The 23,009-nt window shown below is 46.6% G+C and overlaps 1 protein-coding gene, 1 long non-coding RNA gene and 1 pseudogene across 2 annotated transcripts; all 3 read right to left on the bottom strand.

The window, feature by feature from the left end:
• Positions 1 to 288: 288 nt before the first annotated feature.
• On the bottom strand, positions 289 to 1,533 carry LOC109773959 (uncharacterized). Its single transcript, XR_012200192.1, has 2 exons — positions 779 to 1,533; positions 289 to 666 (listed from the first exon to the last, which is right to left on the bottom strand). It is a non-coding gene; the product is annotated as an uncharacterized lncRNA (long non-coding RNA).
• Positions 1,534 to 2,600: 1,067 nt separating this feature from the next.
• LOC109773960 (ubiquitin-activating enzyme E1 3-like) lies at positions 2,601 to 6,283 on the bottom strand (annotated as a pseudogene).
• Positions 3,338 to 10,975, bottom strand: LOC109773955 (uncharacterized). The gene is given in 3 exon segments (XM_073507299.1): positions 3,338 to 4,437; positions 6,050 to 8,474; positions 8,477 to 10,975. Coding segments are annotated over 2 exon segments (1,428 nt in total). The 5' UTR covers positions 9,261 to 10,975; the 3' UTR covers positions 3,338 to 4,437; positions 6,050 to 7,830.
• Between the last annotated feature and the right edge of the window lie 12,034 nt (positions 10,976 to 23,009).

Raw genomic sequence — 23,009 nt, 5'->3', positions numbered from 1 at the left:
ATCAGGAAAAAGTGACGAACTACGCAGCACCCACTGGCAAGACCACACGGTGCCTGGGTTTTCGAAACCTTTTGGTCCCGGCCCCACATGTCAACCAGCTACAACGCGACCAAACAGTACTGGCACTCGCCACTGCAGTTAGCTAGCAAAAACATCTTCTAGAGAAAAAATAGCAAGAAACCGTATGCACTGAAGCTGGTACTTGCATTGAGATTGCAATAGGGATGTATGTGAACGAATGTACTAGCATCAACGAACATACTAACTCGAGCATCAAGAGCAATGCAATTACTAGTACACCACATTACGTCCTTCCAATTGCTGATGATACCAAAGTAACGAACAACCACTGGTGCTATTATGGAAATGAATATCACTGAGTACAACTCAAAATTAAAAATCACTAACAAGTCATCACTTGCTGCTTACAACTAGTTTCCTGGTGGGATCCATACATACCAACTCTGACTCTTCGGAACAATTAATCAATGGATTATGTAGCTAACAATGGCAGCACCGAATTGGATGTGAATTGTGATCTGCGAATTCACTTTGCTTGCTTACTGTTGGGTGGAGGCGCTTATTGAGTTGACAGGGTCAGCGATTGTCCGGCACCCGGTAGGACTCCACGTTGATCTGCGATAACCGCGCGCCGGGAAATAGCAGCTGGGGACAGGAGTGTTTATTATGGAATTAAAAACGGGTCCCTAGGGAGGAGCGACAGGGGCTGGAATGTAAGGGGGTCGGGGGAGGGAGCAGAGGAGGCACGGGAACTCACATCGAGCTGCTTTTGCACTTTGCGGGGCCGACGGCGAGGGCGGCTACGCGGGAGTGCACCGGTGAGGCCGTAGATGTCTTCCTCAATCTCCTCCGTGGAGAGTGATACGGAGAATCGCGGCCTCTTGAGCGCATCCGCGCGGACCGACCGCCGCTCACGCTCGAACGCCTGCTGCGACGCACTCACGGCGGTCGTGGCCACGAGGGATGGCATAGCAAGGCGACGCGGGCGGCCAGGGCGTGCCTTCAACGGCTGTGGAGAAACCGCCTCGGTGACCTCAGGGTACTTGTTGACTGCGGGGTTGCTGGTGCCCGATGCCTCTGCCACCTCGCCAAGGCCAAGCTGTAGCCTCTCGCTGACCTCATATTGCTGATTCGAGGAGGACCCCGTGTCCGGGGCGATGGTTTCACCATGGCGGTTAACGGGAACGCACCGCAGCCGTCGTTGGCTCCCCCAGGGCTTGAGCATCGATGGCAGCGACATCAGCCTCCCTCGGTGGGCACTCGACGGCGTTGGATCTACCTCCGCGGCCCCGTGGCCCGCCTCCCTAGTGCCACCTTCCTTGGTGAGATCCGATGGGAAAGCCGCAGGCAACGGCTCCGCCAAGTTCACCATGGCCGGGGGCAATGTCGCGCCCACAATCGCCGCTTTTGCAGCCGCTCTAGATCTGGCTGCAGCGGCAATGAGAAGGGTACAGTGTGATGTGGTGAGGACGAGATCTGAGATACGACGAGGACGAGGGTGGGTTTGCTTGCGACATTTAAAGCATTGGGCTAAAGGGGAAATAGATGGATGTGTCATTGGTGAATAAGTAACGGGGGGGGGGGGGGGGGAGCGTGTATACGCGTGAATTCAAGGGGGGGGGGGTAGGGTACAATGAGGTTTCCCCCTATGCTTTATGTCTTTTTTGGGATTGGGATTTATGTAAGAAACGGTGTGTTTTTGCCGTTTTATGTTTACTTTCTTTCTTTCTTTTTGTATGGATCACCGTTTTTAAAACTAATGTTTCAGTGTACCTTTCTGCGTAGGGGGAAAAATGCATACATTGCAATGCTGATCTACACATTACCTTCATGTTGAATGATCCTATAAAAACATTAAAATAAACACTTTAAAGCTTCATTCTACAGCGAATATTAGGATATATTTTTAATGACGTGTAAGACGTGTTTCGGTAGTCGAATTGACAACCTAAAACCATGCATGCCATACAAAACTGGATATAGTAACCATGCTCATAAGAGCATCTCCAACAGTAGGGCAAAAAAAGCTCTCCAACTGGATATAGTAACCATGCTCATAAGATCCCCTTTCCTGCTTCCTGAACCTCGCTTGGAACTGGCTAGCTCTTGTATTTCCATTATGTCAAAGCAATGAAAAGGGGATCAGCCAAGTTGAAAAAAAATGCAAAACTGCTATACAGTTTTGCTTAACCACAACAACAATATGTTCATAGCTCAACTGCGAGGAAGAATAAAGTGATGGTTGCAGTGAGGTACGAAGTAAACGACAATTGTAATGACTCAATGAACACATCATCAAGCAACCCCAAAAATATCAACCCAATGCTACCCAGTGGATAACATTCTATGGTTTCATTCATCAAAACATCAGACAGCATCGCACACCTGCAAATAGTTGGCATTCAACAACAGAGCCGAAGGACCCACACAAAACGCGATGGAGATGGGCGCTAACACCATAAGCGATCACCAGGCGTGTTTCAAACATCTCTCCACAGGAATTCTTTGCACACTCGTCATCTATCCTCACAATAGAGTGACGGCGCCTGCCTATTGGAAGTAAATGGAGATAAGAGATATATAAATGCCGTTCCCGTTGTCATCCTCGCAAGCCACAACAACATCAAAATGTTTCTGTGAAACGTATTGCGGTAGTCTTCAACTGCGTGCCAGAACCTTGTAAAGCTCAAGGCACACAAGGCCTGTGACCATTTTATCTTTTTTACAGAATATTTTTCAAACTAAAAAAAAAATACAATAGTCAAGGCCGTCGTAGTTGCAATAGCTGGAATGATTCTTCCTGCAATGAACTTCCCTTCAGCTTGTCAACCTCTTGAATACTCTAACACATCAGAAGCAGTTAAAAAGAGGCTTCATTTGGAATCCTGAAGGTAGTTTCTTGGCACATGCTTCCAGCTTGGTTAAAAGGTCTTAGATAACAGCAGTATCGTCAACTGAGGCACTGGAGAGGTTAGTAGCCTTCTCATCTGTTTCAATCTTAACCCCACTCTTTGGCTCAAATTCAGGCACTGCAACCTTACTTACTATATCGGCCAGTCCGGTATGGGGATCCCAAAAGACACCCAGTCCGGTATGTTATTCACCCAGTCCGGTATGGGGATCCCAAAAGACATCGCTCTCAATATGGAAGAAGCCAATATAAATTGAATGTGAGATGAATCAACAGCTGAGAATTGCACCGGGTGAGGGAAACGCTTAGGGGCAGACCAGTAAGAAGCACCAGTGCTAGTGGCAGCATCCTCAGGAAATGCGAATGTTAGCTGCTTCACACGATTAGAGAAGTAATCTTCAAACGTGGCAAAAGAAAACAGATGTTATTACATGGCATGGCATCTGGAGCACAAAAGATACTGTCCTATTTGTTGGCAATATATAATCAAAGTGAAACCATTTTAACTTCAAATAGCTAAGAGGAAAAGAAAGAGGAAGAAAGCCAATAACAAATTGTTGAATTCAAAGGGGAATGTAGTACTTCAGTCTTGCCCAGGCTATGCAGTCTTCAAATTTATCGCATCACTCCTTGTCAAGGCATTCACGTACACGCTCCAACAATTACCTGGCTTGAGCATCACCTGCCTTTCTCATAGCAGCAGCATATTCAGCAGGATTAGATATAAATGAGTTCACTTCATTTGGAGTTTTCTCTAGCAGACCCTCAAACTTTGAGCGAGCCCATGTTAGACAATGGTCAATATTGTGCGGAAAATAATGAACTGTGCACATTGGTGCCTGTTTCTCAGGAGGATCTCGTGAAGCTCCATAGTTTTCAGTAAGGTGAGGAATCACCATCTGTGTATTACATTTGGGACCCAGCGTTCCAGATTCCAAGAATGGTTTCTGGAAGTACAGGCATCCCATGTCCACGTAGATCCTAGCATTGACATTATCAAGTGCATTGATCACAGCATCAAGGCCCTCCAAGAATGCATCATTGAGAACAAGTTCAGTCTCTGGACAGGCACGATTCTGCAGAGCATCAATATGGAGGCTGGAGTTGATAGCACTAGCAGCTGTAGCGGATACTGTAGATTTTGCCTGTCCAATGTTCCAATCACGAAACAGGAATTGCCGGCTCAAGTTGCTTTTTTCAATGACATAATCATCTATTATAGTTAGCTCCCCTTTACGGCCACAAAAAAGCCCCATTAAAGCAAAGTTCTTCAAGAATTCACATCCAAGAGCACCAGATCCCACAACAAAAATATTAGAGTCTCGCATCTTCTTCTGAAGCTTAGAACCAAAAACAGAAATCTGAGCATCGCAGCAGCTATTCAATGGCTTCAAGTCTTTAGGGTCCAATGCATACATACTTCAGCTCTAGATTGTTGTTTAATTGAGCTGAAAAAATCCATTTGTAATTAGAATTTTGTGCACCTTTCTCTGCTAGTTGAGTACCTGAAATGAAATGGAAGGTCAGCTTTGAGGTGGAGCACTTCATGTTTTCTGCCAATAGGAGCGCTCACGGATTACAAGCTAATATCTAATTTTTGCCTTTTGTTTCAGGTGTGCGATCATTGATTCATATGATTAATTAATTGGTACTTGAGATCATTGATCACCGCTTTCCACAATGATCAAGGAAGTTCAGTATAATAGGTATGGATGTTAAACTGTGTGGGGAACCTTATTTGATTGTTCCTAGGCCATCATCTCTTGTTTCAGGTATGTTATCATTGCTTCATTACGATGATCTAATGTTTGAGAACAGAGAGAGCCATGGTGTTCCACATGACTCAAGCAAAGTGAGAGACTAGATATATGATTCTAAATGATCAGTGAGATCTAATTGGCGAATCTTTCTGGAGCATTTGTGCTTTATCATGCAAAAGTTCAAGCCGTTAAGAGCATGAGGTTTATACACAGAAGATACTGCTATATTTAGTGAGATTGCCTTTTACAACAATTTTGCAGAACTTCTACAGAGGATAATCACTAACTGTACAAATCATTTTAAGATTTTGTTCTATTTAGTAAACACTGAATGCCATACAGATTTTCGAGGTTAATCAATAAAGATATAAATATCCATGTTTATTTATGTAGCTTATTGCGTTGATGTGATTCCAAATATTAGCTGTACGATATTCACGCTAGCTTTGCCCTAAATGTAAAATACTAAAAAGGTCTGGGTGCTACTTCAATTGGAATTTTACTGTGTTTTCTTTATATACATACATACTATGCCTTCCAGGAGTGCTCCCTTCTCCCAAGATAAATTGATTCATGTGTTCCATGGTGTGTTAAAACAGAGAGAAACATGCTAGACTCAATAATTTAATAAGGTTTTGATGGGACCCTTCCTTCTATTACCCCTGTTCCATTGCATAATGTGTAAAAATGTAATGGTGTCTATTTTTACTCGGATGGTGCATCCAGCGGAGAAAGATGAGTACTATCCCCACTCCCCAGCAGTAATAACAAATAATGTTAGTCTCTGTATCGCTTTCACATCTATTGTGATGGATTTTCTATGCAATTATATGTAGTGATCAGTTATGCAATTCTAGGCCCACCAGCTTAGCATGTATTATATACTTTGGTTTGTACATACTGCATAAATATCTGGCTCAGTAGAAGGCCTTGGAATCATTGCACTACCAGTGCCCATTCCATGCTACCATTGTGTACATAGACAAGAAGTTTGCTTCAGAAAGAGGAGCATGCTTGGTGTCATCTCCTCTGGATTCTTCTGTTGTACGTATCCTTTATAAAGAAAAACTTTCGACACCATGATGCTGACCTTTGCTGCCATTTTGGTATTTACTTTAATGAAAATACCAAGATCTGTATTCTTCCATAATTAAATCTGGCAATGGTTGGAGAACTGAACCATACCCAAACTGAACCCACATGTTAAATTTAGAAAAACCAAACCAAACTAACCCATTGAAAGGCGTACTTTGACCCAAACCAAACTAAACCAGAAGTTATATCCACCTAAACCGAACTGAACTATTGATACGAACCGTGGTTTTAGCTTATAGGTTGAGATTGGTTAGGAGCGGACCATAGCTGAACGAAGTGCCAGGACGAGCACGTTGCGGAGCATGCCAGCGTTGACCTCCCGATTCTGGTCGTCAATCGAGTGGCTCGACCACGCGACGTGGGTGACATCGGCGAGCGACCCGAGTGCCTCGGCCACGCTCTGGCGAGGTCGAGCTGCAGGTGTGTGACAGCAGGGGACGACAGTGGGGTCGACCAGGTGCATGGCGCGCGGCGGGAGACCGCGCATACCTTCCATTGCCCACCGAGGGTGTCGTCGCGCGGCAAGATGTCGAGGAGTGAGGTGCCGATGATGCCCGTGGAGCAGAGGATGAGCGCCACGCTCTTGAAGGACGGCTTCGTCGCCGCCGCGCTCTCGTCCTGGCGCTTCTTGACGGCGCCCACCGCGCCTGCCCACCACCAGCTCATCGCGGGGCGGAGAGCTCATGGATCTTGCGAGATGGGGTTAGGAACAGCCGCTTCTGGCACGGCCGGCGCGGCCGGCGCCCACGGCTTCCTCGGCGCAGTCAGCTACAACAGACGCGGCTCCTGCGACGGCGTCTCCGCGCCGGGGAAGCAGCGAGCGGCACAGCAAGACTTCAGGTTGGATTGGCCGGCGGGGAGGAAGAATGGTGCGGCCGATTGGGGAGTCAGGAGGAAGATGGATTTCTCTCTTCTTTATTTTCTCTCAGTCCCTTGCTCCGTTGTTTGCTGGGTGACTGGGTGTTGAGGCGAGGAACCATCGTAGAAACCGGGTGGGACCTGTAGTTTGTAGCCCCTAATACCCAAACTGTTTAGGCCCATAACCAATTATACCCGAACTCGTTTCTCACATAGCCAAACTAAACTGAACTGAAAAAAAGTCTTGACCCAATATAAACCGAACCAATTAAGCCCAGCATAAAAACCAAACCATCTCACCCAGTTTTCTAAAAACCGTTCTCAGATTTATCCATAATAAGCTATTCAGGTGGATTTTTGGTTCATTTTTTGGATTGCAAACCACACCATTTGTGGCAAGGAAGAAACTCCATTTACTGCTGAGGACCAAAGTGTATAACAGATCGATTACTTGGTGCGAAGAAATCGGGAAGGACCGGAACTTGGACATAATAGGAAGTGGCGGTAATAGTTTTTAGATGTAATAATTTTTAAAAGCATGTCCTTGTGTTAAAGTAAACCTCCTTTACAGTTAATGTATTACTGAAAATTTTAGCACATCCATCTGCACTGGTTGATGACTAGTTCAAATAAGAATATTACAGTTGAAAAACGGGTTATTTCCTACATAGCACTGCATACAAGTTTTGAGCTCTTAATACTAGTGTGTAAAAACCTTATGTTAGTGGAGTTCTGTTAAATCACATGAAAAGTTGTCATTACTATCCTTCACTTTGGTGCCAAACACGAATACAAATTTAGTCATTCACTCTGGTCCCAAAAGCGAATTAGACTGGTCTTTACATAAACTACATGGCTCTAACAAGAGATTAATGGAATGGTGTTAACAGAACCCAAAATTGTTATCCACTAATACATAGGAACTAATATATAGAGAATATTGATTTAATTGTGAGGGGAAAAATCAAATTACTAATCTATAATACAACAAAAAAATGACAATATTCAAGCCAAAAATTATCCAGTGATACATAGGGAAAAGTTCATAACTTAATATAGAGAATTGATATAGTTGTGGGACAAAACTCAAGTTAAGCTGTAATACAACGAAAAATTTGTCAATAATGAAAGCCAAGAACAAGTCTGCAATGTCTACAATGGCATCATTAAATAAAAAGTCACTTACTAGAAAAGGGAGGGTGTTATCCAAACCGGAGAAGGCCAGTTCATCCAGGAATTAGTAAGCAAATCACCATCAAAAGTCTGCAGACTCTTGTTTTCTATATTCCAAACTCCGATTTCTCGCCAGTTATGCTTACACATGTTGACATACTCAAAAGAGTCATCCGTGATATAGACACAGTTCGGCTTCAATGTTGGGAAATCTTTAGTGGCAAAACACATGGTGCTATTATAACCAAGGAATAGTGCATGATCCGCTAAGCTTGTCAACTTCACAAGTGCCTGGTTCTCAAGGTCAACCTTATAGACCTCTATTTCAGTTGTTCTCAGCTCAATATACCGGTCTATGTCATCTTCGTTGTGACCCAGCAGATCTCTAGGAAGCTCCACAGGTGTTGATGAATCGACGTAGCTCCTCCACCTCCATATTTGCAAAATATCACCCCATGGAGCTTGCAGGATGTACATGCTAGAAGGATCATCTCCCTTCCTAACTCTTCGCATGATCTTTTTGACAACAAGGGATGGCCCATTGAAATTCAGGGTGAAGACGGACCTGTGGCTGCGAAGCACATAGAACAAACCATCATCTTCGTTGTAGAAAGAGTCCATGAAGCCCCAGCTGATGCTCATGAGCTGGTGGTCGGGGAGATCCACGTCCACCGCTCGTCGCCGAGCCGGGCATAAGAGAGCTCGCCGACCGGCATGTGCACCAGCAGCACGATGCAAGCGCTCCCGGCTGACGGGCTGCAGGAGAGCGTGACACGGTGGTACATGCAGTCCCTGACCTCGCGCGCGTCCAAGGGGGTCGGCTCGGGATCGCCCCTGTCGAAGACGTTGTACATGAGGCGGCCTTCGGCGTCGGTACAGCTCTCGACGTGGTGGAGAGTGGCGATGGGTGGGAGCGCGGCGTGGGCGCCAGTGATAGGATTGAGGAGGTGGAGGTTGGAGGCCTCGTCGGCGGTGACGAGCCAGCCGTGCGCGGAGCCGACCGTGGAGTGGCGGGTGAGCGGGGGCTGCGGCAGGGGGGCTCGGACGGAATCGCCGGTGAAGGGGCAGCAGACGACGGCGCCGTCTGCGGCGGAATCGCGGCATGCGTAGAGCAGGCAGGGGAGCTGCTTCCGGGAGATCGGAAGGGGGAAGCGATGGCGGCGGACGGCTAGGTAAGCAGCATGCCACGAGGCGCAGACAGCACCTGAAGGAGTATTTCCTCCGGCAGCCCCGCCCAATCGCGGTCGTAAGAACCGGCGGCGGCGGCGATTGCGAGAGCGCCCGCCATGGTCGGTGGCGGAGGCGGCTGTGATGCGCGAGGGTTTCCTCGGCGTCTCGTATTTTTTTCTTTTCTTTTTTGAGGGGGTTTCTTTTTTTTTTGACCTGTTTTTTGAGGGGGTTTCGTCTGTGGATCTACTTGTGTCCTTGGGCTGTTGACACATAAACAAGGCCTACAGCCGCACCCGATTAGAAAAGATGCCACAAAAAGGGGCGCGACTTTTTCTAGCGAAACGCCAGTTGGGCCGGCCCACGCGCGCAGGAAACTCCAGCCTGTTTTCTGTGTTTTTTTCACGTTTTTTGTTTTCGTTTTTTCTTTCTTTTTTTACTTTTGTTTATACTTTTAAAAAGTTCTATATCTATATATATATATATATATATATATACTCTTAAAAAAATTAGAGAAATGTCGAACAAGTATTTGAAAGGTGTTGACAGTATTTGAAAAATGTTGAACAAGTATTTAAAAAAATGTTGACCAAGTATTTTAAAAATGTTGATCATGTATATAAAAATATTGAACAAGCATCTGGAAATGTTGAACAAGTATTTGAAAAAATATTGTACAAGTATTTGGAAAAATGTTGTACAAGTATCTGAATTTTTTTTCGAAATTACTTGTCGCAGAAATGGATATATCTAGACGTATTTTAGTCCTAGATACATCCATTTTCAAGACAAATAATTCCGAACGGAGGGAGTATTATAAATCATATGGTCATTGTTCAAGCAATTCTTTGGAGGAGTTGTATTTCAACAATAATCGTTATCATTTCTCACGCCATATGATTGATCATTGTTCAAACTACTCTTTGGACTCTCAAAATAATTTAAACCAAATAATTCCAATATTTTGTTGGCATCTTGTCGTCGTCTAATTGCATACATTACTGTGTTTTTTTCCTCTAATTATTTTCTCTAACTTGCCTTGCAGATGGATTCCCCGACACCATCCGGTCAAGGTATTCCTTTCAAAGAACTGTCCAACTCCATCAGCACAAGTAATATTGATTGGTCAGATAAATTGTAGATGTACCGTGTGTTGCACAACACCTAATTATTATATTATGTATTTTTTAGGTGTTGTCAACCTGAAAGGGCAACCTACGGATGCGAGAGAACGGAATAATCAACGTGCTAGGGAGCGATATGCGCAAATGGATCATCAGAAGAAAGATGAACTACTTAAGAAGCGTCATGAAGCCTATAAAAAAAGAAAGCACCCGAAGAGGCGCAGTTAGGGACAACTCAACTTACGATCTCCCAGCTGCAAAACAAGCGAATTTTTGAAGGTGCACTTCACGATCATTAACCTCATTAGTTTCAAAATCATACCACTTATTGGTTCCATGTTTCTAACGTAACTAAAAAATCTGGTCCTTGATTCTGCCTAGGAGACAAGGCATGGAATGGGGAAAATGTGGATCATAATGAAGCTAGCGAATGGATAAACATAGATGGCACATACGAAGGTCAAACGATCCATATGCCACCTCAAGGGCAAGACAACCTCCTAACTGGTATGAAGGCAACTAATTCTTGGTTAAAATTAGTGTAACTATACTGATAATTCATGCCTTATGGAGCCACACACGTGGAGTTTTTTTTTTGCTATGTAGATATTGTTGGCGTACCTAATTGCAATATTGATGGGTTCACATCATCCATCATTAAGCCACGACCTACAGATGCCAAAGAGCGGAAGAGGCAGCGTGATAGGGATCGATATCTAGATCTACTGCTAGAAGGAACGTAAAGATCCTTGCCGTTCCGGCTGTTGACAATAAAAAAAGGAACTCAGATGATAGCAAAAAGAAGAGCTCCAAGCGTCCTCCTGGTACATACACGAGGAACATAGTCTATAAAGAGGCCCTTACATCGTAGGTGAGATATTTGGCACATATACTTTTAGTAATCAAACTCTATCTTTCTAAATTGTGTGTGCCTGCATTAACAATTTAATTTACTTTGTGCAGGTAAGCTCTATATATTGTGGTAATTGTGTTAGCATTGACAGATTACAAATACTATTTTGCTCACAAGCCCACTATCTTCAGGAAACTATTTACTTCACTTGAACTATTCACTTCATGGCAAGATATGGTGCGATGTTGTGTGCAAACTTATTGTATAATCACTAGATCATTGAAGGCGCGCGTTGCCGCGCCCGTCCATTTTTACAATGGAATGATAGGAATTACATAAATATCTTGAAGCATGATTACTACCTAGATTCAAGCCACATAGTAACTTCATTGCTTCTACAATTTCAATGAATCCTTGCATATAAACTATAAAAATAGACTAAAGTATGGAAATGGCAGTGATCATTACTTCTTGTTTTTGAACAGACATCTTTTTGCCGCGTCTGGAAAGACAAACCCTTTTGTTGTAACGTCCAGGAACAACTTTGGCCTGACTAACAAAAAGCGACAATTTTAGCAATGCTCATATTCACACATCAAACTTGCAATGACTGGATAGCAGATGATACAAGTTATACCAAAGAGATCATTGAAGGCGCGCGTTGCCGCGCTCGTCCATTTTTACAATGGAATGATAGGAATTACATAAATATCTTGAAGCATGATTACTACCTAGATTCAAGCCACATCGTAACTTCATTGCTTCTACAATTTCAATGAATCCTTACATATAAACTATAAAAATAGACTAAAGTATGGAAATGACAGTGATCATTACTTCTTGTTTTTGAACAGACATCTTTTTGCCGCGCCTGGAAAGACAAACCCTTTTGTTGTAACGTCCAGGAACAACTTTGGCCTGACTAACAAAAAGCGACAATTTTAGCATGCTCATATGACCTAAGAATTCACACATCAAACATGCAATGACTGGATAGCAGATGATACAAGTTATACCAAAGAGATTAAACTCGCTCAGAATAAAATGCAAGTAAAACTATTACCTATGGAAGGATACCAAAAAAGGACTCCATGGACTAAGGCCAAACAGATTTTCTCTCAAACTGATGTTTGAAAGCGCCTCGGGCCCTCAGACTGCCAATGAACGACAATCTAACACTACTAGAAAAAGGCCTACTAATGGCGCACCTAATCTGGCCATTAATGGCGCATTAGTGGTGCGCCATTAGTAGCACGCCATTAGTATATTTTACTAATGGCGCACCACTGGTGCGCCATTAGTATCTGGTATACTAATGGCGTACCCCAGATGCGCCATTAGTATATACACTACTAGAAAAAGGGCTATAGATGGGATTGACACTAATGGCGCACTAGACAAGCGGTGCGCCATTAGTATATACTAATGGCGCACCACCTTCTGATACGCCATTAGAGTTGAAACTACTAATGGCGCACCAGGCGCAGGGTGCGCCATTAGTATCAATTTTTTTTTAACTAGTGCGCCTGTCCAAACATACTAATGGCGCATCCAGACACAGTGCGCCATTACTAGTTGTAACTAGTAATGGCGCACCTGTCCCAGGGTGCGCCATTAGTATCAATTTTTTTTAACTAGTGCGCCTGTCCAAACATACTAATGGCGCATCCAGACACAGTGCGCCATTACTAGTTGTAACTAGTAATGGCGCACCTGGCCCAGGGTGCGCCATTAGTATCAAAAGTTCTTTTTTAACTAGTGCGCCTGTCCAAACATACTAATGGCGCACCACCAGAAGGTGCGCCATTAGTAACCTGGATTACTAATGGCGCATTTAGAGTTGGTGCGTCATTAGTAAGTGGGCAACAACAAGATATTTTGGACAGCCTCTCCTACCCACACTCACTTTCTCCCCACTTCATTCTCTCCACCTCCTCCTTGTCTCGGGTGCCTCCTCTTTTTCACCTCATTTCCACCATAGATTCATTCAATTTAAGTGGTTAAATTACCTTGTTTTGATAGGTAAGTAAGGGGGGAAGCTATATTTATGTTGTTCTCCCTACAACAATGTGCACATGCACTTTTTATGGCCTAGCTAGATCTATGTATGTTCGTGGTGTTGCATATGTTTGTGGTGTTGCATATGTGTTTGTGTTTGGAGGTGTACCGGTATTTGAAATGCGATAGTTGCCAATATTTTGCCGGAATGTTGATTCATTTCCGTTTCGGTGAGAATTTTGGCATTAAGCATTCTTTTTGGTCCTATTTTTAGGGAAAGTCATGCCGAATTTTTTCTTGGTTCTAAAATATCGTTTTGCTCTACCCCGCAGGCGACCATGGTCCGCATGATGACCGAAGACATCGTGAATAGGTTTTTGAGGTCCGCGAAGGCCGAGATGCTTCAAAAGAACGAGACGTAGATAAGATGTCCGTGTCGAAGATGCAAGCTGAAGAGCCTTATTGCGGACCCGGAATCCTGGCAGGTGCGGGACCACCTGCTCTTGCGTGGTTTCATGGATGGCTATCGGTGGCAAGGTGATGAAGATGACTACGAAGTCGTCCATGGGGGCCGGGCAAGAAATGAGGAAGGGCAGCAAGACAACCACCGCGGCTCGGGCGGGCGAGAAGACGAAGAATCCCCAGGAGATGATCACGACGGTGATGCTGTACACAGTCATCATGTAGAAGATGCAGGACATGATGATGAGGAAGATGCCGGAGCAGACGACGGGCATGATCATGAAGATGATGATGCCGGCGGAGCAGACGACGCTGGACCATCGATGGGCTGGGTGCAGGACCCTCATATTCAAGAGCTGCTTCTCAAGCAGACGGTTAACGCAAGAGCTGCCGCCCGAGAGAAAGCCAAGATGGATCAACTTGAGTTAGACGCGGTTACTCCATTGTATGAAGGATGCAGGCCCGAGGATACCCGCCTGAAAGTAACGCTCATGGCTCTGGAGATGAAGGTAAAACACAAAATGACCGACGCATGCTTCGACGAGAACATGTCATTCTGGCACGAACGTCTTCCCAAGGGGAACAAGTGCCCGACCAGTTTGGAGGAGGCGAAGAAAATCGTGTGTCCTCTGAATTTACCGCACGTGAAATACCATGTGTGCATGAACAATTGCATCATTTATCGGGACGAGCACGCGGAGTCTACCATATGTCCGGTGTGCGGCGTCACTCGATACAAGAAGAGGAAGAAAGCTCCTCGAAAAGTGGTGTGGTACTTTCCGATCACTCCTCGTCTGCAGCGGTATTTCGCGGACCCTAAGGTAGCAAAGCTCCTGCGTTGGCACGCGGATAGGGAGGAGAAGAAGCGAGAAGATGACGCAAATGATCCGAAGATAGATAAAAAAGACAAGATGCTGAGTCACCCTAAGGATGCGAGCCAGTGGCAAGCGTTGAACTTCGAAGACCTAGAATTTGGGAACGATCCAAGGAACATCGTGCTGGGCGCGAGCACCGATGGAGTCAATCCGTTTGGCAGCCAGAGAAGCACACATAGCACCTGGCCTGTGTTTGTGTGGATGTGCAACCTTCCCCCCTGGTTGTGCATGAAGAGGAAGTACATTCACATGAGTATGCTAATTGAAGGACCGAAACAACCAGGGAACGACATCAATCTGTATCTGGGGCTGCTGAAAGAGGAGCTTGACACGCTGTGGAAAACGCCAGCCAATACGTGGGACGCCGCAGAGAAAGAATATTTCCCTATGAGAGCCGCGCTGCTCACGACGGTGCACGACTATCTCGGTTACGGATATCTCGCGGGGCAGGTGGTCCACGGATTTTCTGGATGCATCAAGTGCATGGATGACACAACGTATCGCCAGCTAGATAGAGATCCTGGGTCTTCGAAAACCGTGTTCATGGGACATCGAAGGTGGCTTCGCGACGATGACCCGTGGAGAAAACGCAAGGATCTATTCGATGGTGAAACCGAACCCCGAGGACGCCCGCGTACGAGGAGCGGCGAGGAAATAGACGAGCTGTTGAAAAATTGGAAAGACTGCCCACTGCCTGGAAAGAAGCAAAAGGCGCCAGAGCCGCTGCTGAAGGTATGGAAAACGAGGTCTGTTTTCTGGGACTTGCCGTACTGGAAGATCCACCGTGTGCCTCACAGCCTTGATGTCATGCATATCACGAAGAACGTGTGCAAGAGTCTGCTTGGTACCCTGCTCAACATGCCAGAGAGGACCAAAGATGGGCCGAAAGCAAGGGCAGACTTGAAATCAATGGGCATCAGGCAGGAGCTTCACGCTATATATGATGATGATGATGAGGCGAAGCAGGACACAGAAAGTCGTCGCAAAGGCAAAAAGGCCAAGAAGACCGGAAATGACTACCCTCCCGCGTGCTTCACTCTAAGTCAGGAGGAGATCGAGCAGTTTTTCACCTGCCTCGTAGGAGTAAAACTTCCTTACGGTTACGCGGGGAAGATAAGCAGATACCTAGACCTAGCGAAGCTGAAGTTCAGCGGGATGAAGTCTCACGACTGTCACGTGCTGATGACGCAGATACTTCCAGTTGCAATCCGTGGGATCATGGACGCGCACGTCCGTGAAACGCTATTTGGCCTATGCAACTTTTTCGACGTCATCTCTCGGAAGTCTGTTGGCGTGAGGCAACTCAGAAGGCTACAGGAAGAGATCGTGGTGATACTATGCGAGCTTGAGATGTACTTCCCGCCCGCATTCTTCGACATTATGGTGCATCTGCTGGTCCATATCGTGGACGATATCATCCAACTCGGGCCGATGTTCCTGCACAGCATGATGCCGTTCGAAAGGATGAATGGTGTCATCAAAGGATACGTTCGCAACATGTCACGTCCAGAGGGAAGCATAGCCAGGGGCTTTCTGACCGAAGAGTGCATCTCCTACTGCACGAATTATCTAGGCATCGAGAACCCCGTTGGTCTGCCCGTCAACAGGCACCTCGGCAGGCTCGCTGGATGGGGTCACCGTGAGGGTCGCCGCGAAATGCATGTCGACTTCGAGGGTCGACTCGCCGACTTTGAAAGAGCAAACCTAGTCGCGCTACAACACATAGACGTGGTCGATCCTTGGGTGGTAGAGCACAAAACCTTTATTAAGAAGACGTACAATGACCGAGGCCAACAGAGGATAGACGGAGATATACTCAAAGAGCACAACTCATGTTTCACGCGTTGGTTCAAGCAGAAGCTTCTGTCGTACCCTTTACATGAGGATTCTTCCGCGGAAGAACAACTCATATTCGCCTTGTCGCAGGGCGCCGTGCACAACCTGATGACCTATGAGGCGTACGATATCAACGGCTACACATTCTACACCGAGGCCAAGGACATGAAGAGCGATGGTTATCAGAACTCCGGGGTAACGATGGAATCCTACACCGGTAACGACAAGGACAGATACTACGGAAGGATCGAGGAGATCTGGGAGCTGAGCTACGCTGGAGAGAAGGTCCCGATGTTCCGTGTCAGATGGGCCAAGAGCGTCCTAAAAGAAGACCGGTATTTCACCACCATGGTTATACCCGAAGCCAAATCCAAGACCGCAGGCGCAAACGTCACCGCGAAAAATGAGCCATGGGTACTGGCTTCCCAAGTGGACCAATGCTTCTTCATTATCGACCCGTCAAAGCCCAGTCGTGTTGTCGTGAGGAGAGGCAAAAGGAAGATCATCGGAATGGATGGAGTAGCCAATGAGCAAGACTTCGACAAGTACGGCGACCCGAGAATCGAACATGACGACGATGATGAAGTAGCAGCATACACCACAAGAAGAAGCAGGACCACCCTACCTAAAGGACGTCCGTTCCACAGAAGAACTCCATTTGCGAAAAAGAAGGGCAAGAAGATTGTGAACAGATAGCTAGCTAAGATCGATTGTATTTAAATCGTAGCCTTCATTTCTCGATTGTATTTCATGGGCACTTTTTGAACTATCATGAATATTTTTAAATTTCATGGACACTCGATCTCGATCCCCCTCCATCTCGATCGCTAGCTATCCCACCTCGCCAGATCCGGTCCCCCTCGCCGCCGAGCACCCCCCGGTCCACCGGCCCCCCGCACCCCGCGCACCCTCCCCCGCTCCACCGGCATTACTGTTTGATGATATTTTTTAAAAATTATTACTGTCTTATAAAAAAATATTACTATTATGATTTAAACAAGTTTGAACATATTTAAACACAAATAAATATCAAACAGCATTTTAAATGCATAAAAAAATTGTGAAGCCTGGGAATCGAACCCAGGACCTCCTGGTGTGAGAACTGGCTGCTGACCAGTCGAGCTAATAGAGGGAACTTGGTGTGGATCAGGTAAGGTGGAAGATAACCTGTTGGCTCGAGCAGAAATAAAAAAAATACTAATGGCGCACCAGGGTGAGGCCTGGTGCGCCATTAGTATGGATGTACTTATGGCGCACCAGGGTGAGGTGCGCCATTAGTATGGATGTACCTGTTGGATAACCTATCCCCTCTCTCTCCCTCACCCTCGCCCTCAATCCCCTTCCCCTCTCCTCTCCCGACGCCGCTGCCCCGCCGCCTCGCGCCGCCCCGTCGTCCTCGTCTCCGCCCCGACGCCGCCCTCTCCTCTCCCGACGCCCCGTCGTCCTCGTCTCCTCGGCGCTGCTCTCCTCGTCTCCTCGGAGCACCACCACCACCCGGACCTCGTCGCCTCCCGGACCTCGTCGCACCACCACCAACATCCACAGCGTCGACGTCTTCGTCCCCGACGACGCCCCCGTCTTCTACGCCCGCAGGTACCCCATCCAAATCACCCCCGCCTCCATTTCCCACCTCTGATGCTGTGAGATGGTTATGTGACTATGTTCATTTAATCCTATGTGTCAAACCTCTGATGATGCACATACTACTCTGGTAAAGAACCTACTGCCTAGCGCCTATACCACCACGCTCGTCTAGGTATACTTTTCCTCTGTTTTTCTGCTTGATACTTCAGTAATTGTAATGGAGGTCATTTAGCTAGGGGGTTGTCCGAGTCCTTATTAGTTGATTTCATTGGAATGGAGAGAGTAATCCACAATAGATAAACTGAAGCATACTAAATGAAGACAAGCTCTTGGATGCTACACCTTAGTTTTAGAATAGACAAACAGACACGTTCTAACTTCTAATGAAAAACATGGTTAGATAGATGATTACAAATTGCACATGAAAGAACAGGGGTAAATATTGTTAACAGAAGACAGCCAAACAAATATATTGCTTTTTATGAGGTTATGAGGTTACAGAGTACAAACTTAACTTGAGAATGACAGTGTTCAAAATAGTCAATGAAAAATTCATCAGTACTGAACATAATTAACAGAAGTTATTTTGATGGTATATAAGAATATTTATGGAACAAACAACATGAAGATAGCTGCAATCTTAAACAAAAATCAAAGCACACTTGTCTGTAAAAAGCTAACAAACTATGTGATGCTTCCAGCTAATATGTTCAGAGAACAGGAGCATGAGAAAAAATAACAGAAACTATATGATTTAACTGGTTTCAAAACATGAAGTCCTAAAAGCTCTTGTTTTTGACTTTGCATCCACTGATAAAGAAGAATCAGAGTAGTGAGCAAGACTGTAAATGTTCTGAAAATTAAAAGAAAAGAGAGATTGCATGTTCATCTTAGCTGCAGTATGCATAACAGCCTGGGTGCAGAAGCAAAGATACATGATGTTCTCCTGGGAAGATGACTAAATGCACAAGAGATAACGCATATTAACTCTCCATTAACTAATTCCTTTTAGAAGCAAAGATGAACTTGGGTGACCAAATGTGGTTCAAGTACTACTTTAAGATATAACTATTCAACAAGGACCAAAAATAATGAAACTTGCCTAACGTAAGCAACTAAATACTACTTGCCTAACGACGAGTAACTTGGAACGGAGGGAGTATATATTAAGTGATACTACATCTTTTCCTGCTGTGAACAGTACCACCTATGTTTGTTTGGTTTTTTTTTGCAGAGACAGATGCAGGGGAAATACATATAAAAAAGGCATAACAGGTTTGCCAACAAATCAATAATGACTAAGAAGGAAAGGCACACGCTTGATATACACAAAAATGATGAAATCAACTAATAAGGACTCGGACAACCCCCTAGCTAAATGACCTCCATTACAATTACTGAAGTATCAAGCAGAAAAACAGAGGAAAAGTATACCTAGACGAGCGTGGTGGTATAGGCGCTAGGCAGTAGGTTCTTTACCAGAGTAGTATGTGCATCATCAGAGGTTTGACACATAGGATTAAATGAACATAGTCACATAACCATCTCACAGCATCAGAGGTGGGAAATGGAGGCGGGGGTGATTTGGATGGGGTACCTGCGGGCGTAGAAGACGGGGGCGTCGTCGGGGACGAAGACGTCGACGCTGTGGATGTTGGTGGTGGTGCGACGAGGTCCGGGAGGCGACGAGGTCCGGGTGGTGGTGGTGCTCCGAGGAGACGAGGAGAGCGGCGCCGAGGAGACGAGGACGACGGGGCGGCGGGGCGTCGGGAGAGGAGAGGGCGGCGTCGCGGCGTCGGGGCGTCGGGGCGGAGACGAGGACGACGGGGCGGCGCGAGGCGGCGGGGCAGCGGCGTCGGGAGAGGAGAGGGGAAGGGGATCGAGGGCGAGGGCGAGGGAGAGAGAGGGGATAGGTTATCCAATAGGTACATCCATACTAATGGCGCACCTCACCCTGGTGCGCCATAAGTACATCCATACTAATGGCGCACCTCACCCTGGTGCGCCATAAGTACATCCATACTAATGGCGCACCTCACCCTGGTGCGCCATTAGTATTTTTTTTTATTTCTGCTCGAGCCAACAGGTTATCTTCCACCTTACCTGATCCACACCAAGTTCCCTCTACTAGCTCGACTGGTCAGCAGCCAGTTCTCACACCAGGAGGTCCTGGGTTCGATTCCCAGGCTTCACAATTTTTTTAATGCATTTAAAATGCTGTTTGATATTTATTTGTGTTTAAATATGTTCAAACTTGTTTAAATCATAACAGTAATATTTTTTATAAGACAGTAATAATTTTTAAAAAATATCATCAAACAGTAATGCCGGTGGAGCGGGGGAGGGTGCGCGGGGTGCGGGGGGGCGGTGGACCGGGGGGTGCTCGGCGGCGAGGGGGACCGGATCTGGCGAGGTGGGATAGCTAGCGATCGAGATGGAGGGGGATCGAGATCGAGTGTCCATGAAATTTAAAAATATTCATGATAGTTCAAAAAGTGCCCATGAAATACAATCGAGAAATGAAGGCTACGATTTAAATACAATCGATCTTAGCTAGCTATCTGTTCACAATCTTCTTGCCCTTCTTTTTCGCAAATGGAGTTCTTCTGTGGAACGGACGTCCTTTAGGTAGGGTGGTCCTGCTTCTTCTTGTGGTGTATGCTGCTACTTCATCATCGTCGTCATGTTCGATTCTCGGGTCGCCGTACTTGTCGAAGTCTTGCTCATTGGCTACTCCATCCATTCCGATGATCTTCCTTTTGCCTCTCCTCACGACAACACGACTGGGCTTTGACGGGTCGGTAATGAAGAAGCATTGGTCCACTTGGGAAGCCAGTACCCATGGCTCATTTTTCGCGGTGACGTTTGCGCCTGCGGTCTTGGATTTGGCTTTGGGTATAACCATGGTGGTGAAATACCGGTCTTCTTTTAGGACGCTCTTGGCCCATCTGACACGGAACATCGGGACCTTCTCTCCAGCGTAGCTCAGCTCCCAGATCTCCTCGATCCTTCCGTAGTATCTGTCCTTGTCGTTACCGGTGTAGGATTCCATCGTTACCCCGGAGTTCTGATAACCATCGCTCTTCATGTCCTTGGCCTCGGTGTAGAATGTGTAGCCGTTGATATCGTACGCCTCATAGGTCATCAGGTTGTGCACGGCGCCCTGCGACAAGGCGAATATGAGTTGTTCTTCCGCGAAAGAATCCTCATGTAAAGGGTACGACAGAAGCTTCTGCTTGAACCAACGCGTGAAACATGAGTTGTGCTCTTTGAGTATATCTCCGTCCCTGCGACAAGGCGAATATGAGTTGATCCCACGGATTGCAACTGGAAGTATCTGCGTCATCAGCACGTGACAGTCGTGAGACTTCATCCCGCTGAACTTCAGCTTCGCTAGGTCTAGGTATCTGCTTATCTTCCCCGCGTAATCGTAAGGAAGTTTTACTCCTACGAGGCAGGTGAAAAACTGCTCGATCTCCTCCTGACTTAGAGTGAAGCACGCGGGAGGGTAGTCATTTTCGGTCTTCTTGGCCTTTTTGCCTTTGCGACGACTTTCCGTGTCCTGCTTCGCCTCATCATCATCATCATATATAGCGTGAAGCTCCTGCCTGATGCCCATTGATTTCAAGCCTGCCCTTGCTTTCGGCCCATCTTTGGTCCTCTCTGGCATGTTGAGCAGGGTACCAAGCAGACTCTCGCACACGTTCTTCGTGATATGCATGACATCAAGGCTGTGAGGCACACGGTGGATCTTCCAGTACGGCAAGTCCCAGAAAACAGACCTCGTTTTTCATACCTTCAGCAGCGGCTCTGGCACCTTTCGCTTCTTTCCCGGCTCTGGCGCCTTTTGCTTCTTTCCCGGCAGTGGGCAGTCTTTCCAATTTTTCAACAGCTCGTCTATTTCCTCGCCGCTCCTCGTACGCGGGCGTCCTCGGGGTTCGGTTTCACCATCGAATAGATCCTTGCGTTTTCTCCACGGGTCATCGTCGCGAAGCCACCTTCGATGTCCCATGAACACGGTTTTCGAAGACCCGGGATCTCTATCTAGCTGGCGATAAGTTGTGTCATCCATGCACTTGACGCATCCAGAAAATCCGTGGACCACCTGCCCCGCGAGATATCCGTAACCGAGATAGTCGTGCACCGTCGTGAGCAGCGCGGCTCTCATAGGGAAATATTCTTTCTCTGCGGCGTCCCACGTATTGGCTGGCGTTTTCCACAGCATGTCAAGCTCCTCTTTCAGCAGCCCCAGATACAGATTGATGTCGTTCCCTGGTTGTTTCGGTCCTTCAATTAGCATACTCATGTGAATGTACTTCCTCTTCATGCACAACCAGGGGGGGAAGGTTGCACATCCACACAAACACAGGCCAGGTGCTATGTGTGCTTCTCTGGCTGCCAAACGGATTGACTCCATCGGTGCTCGCGCCCAGCACGATGTTCCTTGGATCGTTCCCAAATTCTAGGTCTTCGAAGTTCAACGCTTGCCACTGGCTCGCATCCTTAGGGTGACTCAGCATCTTGTCTTTTTTATCTATCCCCGGATCATTTGCATCATCTTCTCGCTTCTTCTCCTCCCTATCCGCGTGCCAACGCAGGAGCTTTGCTACCTTAGGGTCCGCGAAATACCGCTGCAGACAAGGAGTGATCGAAAAGTACCACACCACTTTTCGAGGAGCTTTCTTCCTCTTCTTGTATCGAGTGACGCCGCACACCGGACATATGGTAGACTACGCGTGCTCGTCCCGATAAATGATGCAATTGTTCATGCACACATGGTATTTCACGTGCGGTAAATCTAGAGGACACACGATTTTCTTCGCCTCCTCCAAACTGGTCGGGCACTTGTTCCCCTTGGGAAGACGTTCGTGCCAGAATGACATGTTCTCGTCGAAGCATGCGTCGGTCATTTTGTGTTTTACCTTCATCTCCAGAGCCATGAGCGTTACTTTCAGGCGGGTATCCTCGGGCTGCATCCTTCATACAATGGAGTAACCGCGTCTAACTCAAGTTGATCCATCTTGGCTTTCTCTCGGGCGGCAGCTCTTGCGTTATCCGTCTGCTTGAGAAGCAGCTCTTGAATATGAGGGTCCTGCACCCAGCCCATCGATGGTCCAGCGTCGTCTGCTCCGCCGGCATCATCATCTTCATGATCATGCCCGTCGTCTGCTCCGGCATCTTCCTCATCATCATGTCCTGCATCTTCTACATGATGACTATGTACAGCATCACCGTCGTGATCATCTCCTAGGGATTCTTCGTCTTCTCGCCCGCCCGAGCCGCGGTGGTTGT

Source organism: Aegilops tauschii, chromosome 1 (assembly GCF_002575655.3).
Source record: "Aegilops tauschii subsp. strangulata cultivar AL8/78 chromosome 1, Aet v6.0, whole genome shotgun sequence".
Classification (NCBI taxonomy): Eukaryota; Viridiplantae; Streptophyta; class Magnoliopsida; order Poales; family Poaceae; genus Aegilops; species Aegilops tauschii.
The sequence above is the reverse complement of the archived record's forward strand: the minus strand, read 5'-3'. Positions and strand labels throughout refer to the sequence as shown.